Source organism: Phragmites australis, chromosome 4, assembly GCF_958298935.1.
Source record: "Phragmites australis chromosome 4, lpPhrAust1.1, whole genome shotgun sequence".
NCBI lineage: Eukaryota > Viridiplantae > Streptophyta > Magnoliopsida > Poales > Poaceae > Phragmites > Phragmites australis.
Window position 1 is genome coordinate 7,582,800 of NC_084924.1, and position 10,112 is coordinate 7,592,911.

The 10,112-nt window shown below is 45.9% G+C and overlaps 1 protein-coding gene across 1 annotated transcript; it reads left to right on the top strand.

Annotated features, from left to right (window-relative positions):
- Nucleotides 1-8,477: 8,477 nt before the first annotated feature.
- Nucleotides 8,478-10,112, top strand: LOC133914149 (lecithin-cholesterol acyltransferase-like 1). The gene is made up of 2 exons (XM_062357292.1): nt 8,478-8,939; nt 9,029-10,112. The coding sequence occupies exons 1-2, from the start codon at nt 8,518-8,520 to the stop codon at nt 9,945-9,947; spliced, it is 1,341 nt and encodes a 446-aa protein (XP_062213276.1). The 5' UTR covers nt 8,478-8,517; the 3' UTR covers nt 9,948-10,112.

Here is a 10,112-nt window from a genome sequence, read left to right on the forward strand (position 1 = left end):
GTGCAGGTTTGGGTCTATCTCCGTTGTGTACCTGCGACGAGGAGTACTGGCTTACGAAGACACCGCTTGTCTTCGATATCTACGCCGAGGAGTACTCACCGCACCGCATCATATGGCAGTTTGGCTGCCACCAGGCTTTCCCTCTCGTCCACATTCGCATTGTTCCAGTGCATGTCCACAGGTAAATATAATGAAGTGAATAATTCGTAACATTCGTCTTACTGTCAATTCTATTTAACGTGGTTCACTTGCGGGTATACACGCAAGGGATAGCCGGCTAACAACCTCTGGGTAGATCGCTTGGCCCCGTACGTCTCAGCATGGGCCCAAGCCCTTCAGGATGTCGTGGAGGAGGCGCGTCCGTTCGACAAGCGGAGCTTCGAGGACTACCTATGGTGGTACGTGCCACGTACAAGTACACGGGTCACCTACACCCTACAGGGTGTCCGGCCCCACGTCACGTTGACTACGGAGGCCTACCCGGGCCATTGGGATGAGGACGCTGCATTGGCGGTATGTGTAATTTACATCTCATTTCAGTACTACAAACTCGCGTAACAACGACTATAAATTGCAATTGTTATTTTTTGTTTGTTTCCACAGGCCGATATCATTTATGATATCTATAGGGACGCAGCTTGCACCATGGACCGCCTCAGGCAAGGGGTGCACCTCAGTGCGTCAGATATAGTGGGGTTCGTCAAGCGGGTTTTCGATAAGACCGCACGGGCCTTAAAGCTTACCTCTTGCCAGTCCACCGCAGACGTTGCAGGAGTGCCTCCCAGGTCGAGTGGGGTCCACGCCGAGTCATCCAGGAGGTCTGATGTGCACCGCCGTTCATCGGTGTTGGCACCCACACGGCCCCCTGTACCATGACCTGCAGGCCCGGACTCAATAGGTACGGATTTTTTATTCACACGACGTTTAAATATATTCATTCCTTACTAGTGCATTGATTTTAAAGAAACATTAGGTGCACCTACACACGTCTCGACGCAACCACCTAGACCGAGCCCTGTGCCGACACCCTCAGGTACTGGGCGACACTACATTCCCGTATTCAATATATTCAACAGTATATCTAATATTGTCCATAGGTTATTTCGGTGATGAGGCCAGCCCATCTTCAGCTACCACACGACCGATCCCACCACCACCGACCCCTACTACGACACACACGCCTAGCCATCTGCTGCTGCACCGGCATACCACACAGGTACAATAGTGCATTTTGTACAACTACTTTCATTTCCACATTTTCCATATCTAATACATTTATCTGTCTGTAGGCCCCTCCAGCCAGTATACATGGACACCCACGGATCCTTCTCAGTCTTCATACCCTAGTCAGGAGGATGAGTCTGGGCCGGATCCCCCGTACAACCTCGTGCGGAACTTCTTCAAGGGCACACCAGACTACGACGTCCTCCAGTAGTCCCAGGTACCCAGTACTCCACTTTGGACACAACACACACAAGAGGAGACCTCGACAACGGTGTTCCCTACTAGGCCTAGCAGGCAGGTTGGTCCACCCGACCCCTGACCTATTCTAGGGGCCACGTGAGGGCCAACCAGCGGCAGTGGTAGCGGGACCATGATAGGGGAACGGTCAACGGCAGTGAGAGAGACAGTAGTAATATTGTACATTTGTTTTTGTAACTTACATATGCATATTCGATTCGCCATCTATTCTTACGTATTCGGATGCGTATAATCTTTATGGTACACTTAGCATGTCGTAACTGAGTTTCTTATTCCAATGTGATCGCACGCTAGTTGCATTTCTTAATCCAACGTGACCACACGCTACTTGCTATCATTCTCGGCCATGTATGAACCGTTCACGACAGACCTAAAAAAGTATTTCTTACAAAGCTACTTATACACGAAGTGACCGTTCGAAAACTCTATCGGGAGCCTAACTTTAGTCACGAAGTAACCACACAACTGAACTTTAACAATTAAACGACATCACATCTTTCCTGGCGTAATCTGCAGAAACGAATTGACCGCACCACTCAACTTTAACCATGAAATGACAACACATTTGTCCTTACACAGGCTTTAGATAAGAAGTGACAACACGGGACATCTTTTATCAAAAATTTAATGACAACATATGTACCTTGACACATGGAATCTCTGTCCAGCATCAATGCCACAACTTTCTCATTCTTCAAGATGGAATACAATGCTCATGTTGCCCTCTAAGCCCTTCCACCCACTCCTTTCTTCAAGAGGGAATCCAATGCTCTTGCCTTCCCCCACCATAAATAACCCAATCTCCATACATGGATATACCACTCATTTCTCAGTTCTCTCAACTGCAATGTCTTCCTCGGCTCCACCAAACCCACCCAAGAAACATTAGGGGATTTTCATCCCTCAGGGGATCGAACCACCGATGTGCTTCTGTGGTGACCGTTATAGCCTTCGCGAGTCCCAGGACATCTCATATACCTATAGGCTGCACTTCTTTATGTGTGCCAACTACCAATACGACAAGCCTCAACATGGACCGTATGAGTATCCACCGGTATAGCAACAAAGATCAACCACATTTTTCCCGATTTCACACCCTATTTTACTAATCTCTCATCTTGTTCTATTTGTCCAGTCCCTTCCATCGATCTGTGACTTTACTCAATGACTCGACATTGAGCAAAATGAGGACCAGAAACGGTGGGTCGACATAACCATGAGGTGGAGGAGGGAAGCTTACGCATGTTGGGAGTACGAGCAACAGCAAGAGGAACTACGCATGAAGCGGCAGGAAGAAGAGCGTATGAGGTAGAAAACGCTGGATCATACCGCGGCTCAGGCTCGAAAGGCTGAGAGGGCAAGGAAGCGTGAGAGGGCCCATCGCGCTAAAGCGGCAGGTTTCGATGCCCTGCGAAAGGGCAAATATCCTAGGTGCACTCAGTAGAGAGTATCTAATATAACTCGACATGTTTCAAGTCCCTAAGATATGAACGCATTATTAAGTAGGTCTTTATGCGAACCGTACATGCCACCTTTTTTTCCTCGTCGTGTCATTGTGATTACACTCCAATGTAATATTTTCCACCATACGTATAATCTTATGTTTGTCGTCGTTTGCAACCTCATTACCGCGTAATATGCTACGAGTGCTTCACATATACAATTTGTTCACAAATATTGATTTTTTATCCTCCAAATAATACGTAAACTACTCCAAAATCTCACTTCCCTAATATATCGTTTTGACTACTCTTTAACTATTTTAATTCCAAATTTTATAAAATACCTATTTTAAATATTGAGCAACATTTTCTAATAAATTTTACAACTTTTTAAAAAAATTATCCTACCTATCTATTGAGAGAGCGGTTGGTATTGTACCTGCCCTCTCAATGGATAGGAGGTCATACCCACTTACTGAGAGGGTGCTTAGCTGCCTTGCCGCTCTTTGAAAAGGCGGTTAGTCCACTCGCCCTGTCAGAGGCTACATACGTCTACTTTTACAATTATTGTGACGATGAATCTATTTATTTAAATTTTTAATGAAAAAATATAAAAAAAAACTCAGCAGATTGCCAGGTTCCGCGGCTACTGTCCTACAGAAGCCTACCGTGTCTATCTGGATAAGGCCCAGATCCAGCACGTACGTTTTCTTTGGACCGATCCAGTTTGACATGGCCTGGATTTATGGAACAGCATGGTTCAAAAGTGAGCAAAGCCCAAGGAGTAAGTACGGACCCGTGCCTAACATTCCTGCAATAATGCTGCAGCTGTCATGCTTAGGCGTGAAAACGGACGAATATTTTTCGTCCACCCGAATGCTTGAACCGTTTTAGTGCTACATCGGATATCGGATATTGAAAAAAATCTCAGATATCAGATCAGATATTGGATACCAGATTTGGATATCAGATCTGGATAGCCTGTGAGGCTGTGACCTGTGACTATGGCTATGTGAGTCTGTGATTGTGAATATGTCAAATTTGTGGTATGCCAAAATTTCACATTGCCCTATATTACTAATTTGTGGTATGCCAAATTTCATATTATCTATATTGCTAATTTGTTTGTTGGACCACAGTATAGTTGAATTTTGGATATACGAAATGGTTGAATGATCATAATATATATTTGTTATTTTTACCCAATATCCGAAGAAATATTCGTAACTGAAAAGATCCGCAACCGACGCATCACATATTCGATCTGTATCCGTGATCGAGACTATCTATATATGTACCTATATTCAGAACTATCTATATTTAACTCTGAACCCGAGAAAAAAATATAAAATAGAATATAAAATCAACGATATCCATTTATATCAATCTATTTTCATCCCTAATCATACTACCATCAGCTGTTGCGATAACTCTCCGGATGCATCAGTGTTGGCTGGCCGACAGCAAACGCATCACGTGGTTCCGTTCCTTGTCGTCCGGCGCAGATCCGAACCATACGCATTAGGCCGCTGGCCCGTTCGTGTCTGGTGACAAATGCAGCCCGTACGTGCTCCGGCACACGCTTCTCAACCGCCGGATCGTGTAATCATATCGGCATAGACTCCAGATCTAGCGGTAGCAGGGCCCTTCAAGTATGCACACTCGTATTATTTCTATTATATAAAATATGAGTGGAGACTCACGTCACCTATTTTTCTACCCTCTTCTTATTCAATAAAAATTCTTAAAATTTAAATAATTTATTTATTTTTTTATCCATCTTTTAGGTTTTTTTTTCTCATTATCTGTTACAAATATAGGACTTATTTTACTACTAATAATAAATTAATAAATTAGAAGAAAAATTAGTAAGTAGTCTAGAAACGTATTTTTTACGAAACTACTTATACATGAAGTGACCACACGACGTCTCTGTCGTGAGTCTGACTTTAGACACGAAGTGACCACACGACTCAACTTTAAGCATGAAATGACAACACATCTATTTTGACACAAACTATAGACATAAAGTGACCATACGACAGAGCTTTAATCATAAATTAAATGACAACACCTCTATCTTGATACATGAAATCCTTGTCTACCACCAATGCCACAACTTTTACATCTTTCACAGAGAATCCTATGCTCTAGCCCCCAGCTAAGCCCATGCACTCAGTCCATATACCAGCCTCAAGGTATCATAAATAATCTCACCCTCATCCATAGATAGATCATTCCTTTCTCATTTCTCTCAACTGCAATGCCTTTCTCAATTCCACCAAGTCCACCCACGAAATATAAGGGGGTTTTCATTCCCCAATAGGTCGAATCGCCGATGTACTTCTGTGGCGACCTTTGTAGGCTTCGCAAGTCACATAACATCTCTTATACCTATGACCTATGCTTCTTCATGTGTGCCAACTACCAATATGACAAGTCTCAACATGGACCGTAGGAGTACCCACCGGTACAGCGACATAGATCAGTCATGTGGCATTTTCTACATCTTGTTCTATATGATTTCCCGCACTGTTTTACTAATTTCACATCTTGTTTTATTTCTCCAGTCTCCTCCACCTATCTGTTACTTCATTGAATGGCTCGACATGGAGCAAAATGAAGACCAGAAACGATGGGTCGACATGTGCATGCGGTGGAGGAGGAAAGCGTACGAACGCTGTGAGTACGAGCAACAACAAGAGGAACTACGGTTGAAGTGGCAGGAGGAGGAGCGCATGCAGAATGCAGCGGAGGAGCTCATCGCGGCTCAAGCACGCGAAGCAGAGAGGGCCCGTTGCGCTAAGACGGGTGGCCCCGATGCCATGAGAAAGGGCAAATAGTGCACTCAGTAGAGAGCATCTACTGTAACCCGACATATTTTCACTCGCTAAGGCATGTTAGGATTAACAGCGGTGCACTAGTAGGTTGGTATTTAGGCGTGCCGTACATGCCAACGTTTGTTGTCGTCGTATCTTTATGGTTAGGATCAATTTGCGCAGTAATGACAAACCCTATATCCTATGTAATATTTGTCACCGTATGTAACATCCGTGCCGGGTATTATACTAATAATGCTTCACAACTATAATGTTAAAAAATAGATTTTGTATCATCCCAATATTATGTCATTAAAAAAATTACTCATACAATTTTACATTAAATAAATAAATAAATATCGATAAATTTACATCGATCCAAAATTTCCAAAATGTAACTACTCTGTTATGCCATTTTGACCACTTTTGCATAACTAACATTTTTCATCGAATGAATGTGCACTATTTTTCAAATTAATATATACAAAAGTTAAAGTAAAAAAAATAAATTTCCAAACGGTGGGGCTAACTGCCCTCTGAGAGAGCAGCAATGGCGCTAACCGCCTTCTGAGAGGGCGATAAGGGTGACGTTAACACTGTGATATCCTTATCGTCCTCTGAAACCTTTTCAGTGTGGTAGCGCTATTCGCGCAAATCTTGCCATCAGGAATCTATTTATTTAAATATTAGTTATAAAAAATATAAAAAAAAACTCGCTACTTCCCTACAAAAGCCTACCGTGTCTATCTAGATAAGGCCCAGATCCAGCACGTACGTTTTCTTTGGACCGATCCAGTTTGACATGGCCTGGATCTATGGAACAGCATGGTTCAAAAGTAGGGATTAAAACGGACGGGAACGGTCGGGAAAACTCTCTAACCGTTTTTACTTTTATATTTTTTTTGCCGGACGAAAAAGAAAACGGGATAGGCGGGAACGGGGAAAAAACAAAAACGGTCGGACATAATCGGAGGATCAAAAACGAACCAATCCGATCGGAAAAGTACCGGTATCGGTCGGGATTCGAAAACACAAAATGAAAACACTGACCTACAGAACCATCAAGACATGTCAACATATATAAGTTTAACATTATCTTCAAATAACACTGAATTAATAAGTTTAATGGACAAATCCAATCAGCAAGTCGCATTAAAGTAAAAAAATGTCATATGCTTTTTCGATTCACATGATATATCATTTTTTATCAATATTTCACTCAAACAATACAAGATACGAAGATACAACAATATAAGTTTTAGGACCGAGCAGTAGCTCGGTTGGTTCGCTCTTAGTGGCAGACTGACAAGGACGATCAGTCGTGGGTTTGATCCCTAGGATCGACCCACGAGCCTCATGGGGGGGTTTTTCCTTAGTAGTTAGGGGTATGCACACACGTGCCCGTTTAGCGAGAATATATCTGTAACGTGTATGCTTAGGACATACACGTGTGTGCGCGCGTTAGGCGTGAATGTGATGTAAGTGAGTTATGTATGTCATGTTTTGTACCCCTCTAAAAAATAACCACATAAACCTTAACTCGATACTCGAGCATATAATAAACATAAGTGATAAGTCTCAACCAAAGATATAAGTGAGCGTAGAGGTAAAAACGGACGGAAACGGTCAGAAAACCCCCCTACCGTTTTCACTTTCATATTTTCTCAGTCGGACGAAAACGAAAACAGGATAGATAGAAACAGAAAAAAAATAAAAACAAACTGAAAAAAACGGGATACGGCACCGGAACGGAACGAGATTTTCCCGCTCCATTTTCATCCCTATTCAAAAGTGAGCACCGCCCAAGGAGTTCGTACGGACCCCTGCTTAACATTCCCGCAATAAATGCTGCAGCTGCCATGCTCCCATCAGCTACTGCGATAACTCTCCGGATGCATCAGTGCTGGCTGGCCAACGGCAAACGCATGACATGGTTCCGTTCCTTGTCGTCCGGCGCAGATCCGAACCATACGCATTAGCCCGTTCGTGTCCGGTGACAAAATGCAGCCCGTACGTGCTCCGGCACACGCTTCTCAACTGCCGGATCGCGTAATCATCGGTACAGACTCCAGATCTAGCGACAGCAGGGCCCTTAAGTATGCACACTCGTATTATTTCTATTATATAAAATATGAGTGGAGGCTCGCGTCACCTATTTTTCTATCCTCCTCCTATTTAATAAAAATTCTTAAGATTTAAATAATTTATTTGTTTTTGTCATCTATTTTCTAGCTTTTTCGTCTCGTTATCAGTTACTAATGTAGAATTCATTTTACTAATAATAATAAATAAAAAATTAGAAAGAAAATTAGTAAATAATCTTCTTATTTTTCAAATCTCATTTAAAACCAAAATATGTATTGCTCTGACGTACACATTCGACAAAGCTCGTACAATATATCCACATCTTTATATATTACATATATATTTTAATATTATCATATTTAATATTTATATTTTTATTACAACAAATTATGATGGATTACTTAGCTAGTGGAAGCTAAGACAGTAGACACATGCTTTAGTCGTTATCCTCACTTAACCACAGGGACCCGAGAATGGTACGCGCGTGTTTGTTAGATAGGTACGTACCAGCCCACTGCTACCGTTAGCGTTCCCCCGTACGGTCCCTTTTTGAACGGCTCCGAACGATCCATGTAGCATGCATCACTAACCAGGAAGCCTTGAAAAAGCAACCATCACCATTCACCGCACAAATCCTGAGACACAACAAGGAGAGAAAGAAGCAAGAAACAAAAATCAAGCGTCGCAGCATGGAGGAGAGGCGCCCTCCACTGGCACTCGTGCCAACTGCGGTGATGGTTATGCTGTCGCTGAGCTCGTGCTGCGTGTCGGCGGCGAGGCCGGCCGCGGGGGGCGCCGAGCAGCAGCTGCACCCGGTGATACTGATCCCGGGAACCGGCGGCAACCAGCTGGAGGCGCGGCTGACGGAGGACTACAGGCCGTCCAGCCTGGTGTGCCGGGTGTGGCCGCCGGTGCGCGGGCGCGGCGGGTGGTTCCGCCTCTGGTTCGACCCATCCGTGCTGATCGCGCCGTTGACCAGGTGCTTCGCCGAGCGGATGAAGCTCTACTACGACCCCGCCGCCGACGACTACCGCAACGCGCCCGGCGTCGAGACCAGGGTATCCGACTTCGGCTCCACCTCCACCCTCCGCTACCTCGATCCAAACCTCAAGTACGCTTTTGCACCATGGTTTCCTGCCTGTTTATGGTAAGGTGCAGATGTCAATGACGTGACGTTACGTGACAAATTGCCGTGTGCAGACTCCTGACGGGGTACATGAACACTCTGGCTAGCACGTTGGAGAAGGCCGGGTACGAGGAGGGCCGCGACCTGTTCGGCGCACCGTACGACTTCCGGTACGGGCTAGCCGGGCCGGGGCACCCGTCACAGGTGGGCAGCGCATACCTACAGCGCCTCAAGCTTCTCGTGGAGACGGCGTGCGTGGCCAACGGCGGGAGGCCAGCGATCCTTGTGGCGCACAGCTTGGGAGGGCTGTTCGCGTTGCAGCTGTTGGCGCGCAACCCGCTCCCCTGGCGCACTGCGCACGTGAAGCGTTTGTTGACGTTGTCGACGCCGTGGGGCGGGTCGGTGCAGGAGATGCTCACCTTCGCGTCGGGTAACACGCTGGGCGTGCCGTTCGTGGACGCGTCCATCATCCGCGACGAGCAGCGGACCTCCGAGAGCAACCTGTGGCTGCTGCCCACGCCCAAGGTGTTCGGCAACACCACGCTAGTGGTATCGCGGTACCACAACCGGTCCTACTCCGCCAAGAACATGACGCAGTTCCTACGGGACATCGGTTTTGAGGAGGGGGTGGAGTCGTACCGCGTGCGGATACGGCCGCTCGTGGAGGCCCTGCCGGAGCCTGGCGTGCCGGTGACGTGCCTAGTGGGCACCGGCGTGGACACGGTGGAGAGCCTCGTGTTCGGGGACGGCGGCTACGACGAGGGCCCCGAGAAGGTGGTGTACGGCGACGGGGACGGGACGGTGAACCTGGCCAGCCTCGTGGGGCCGATCAAGGCGTGGTCCGACTCGCCTGCGCAAGTGATCGAGGTGGTGGAGCTGCCCAAGGTGTCGCACTTGGGCATCCTCAACGACAAGAACGCGCTCGAGCAGATCATCAGGATCGTTGATTCCATCAATCTGAACGCCACGAGCACGAGCTATCATCCGTCTTAAGGTGTTTTTTAGTAGACAACTGACTGAAAAGAAGTGTTATTATCGTTGAGATTTGCTTAGCTCGCGAGTGGAACTTCGGCTTGGGAGGGTGCATGTTTTTGTGCACATTTGTCAAGCCATCTTGTTAGAGGCAAAAATAAGAGAAAATTCCGGTTAATTATGAAA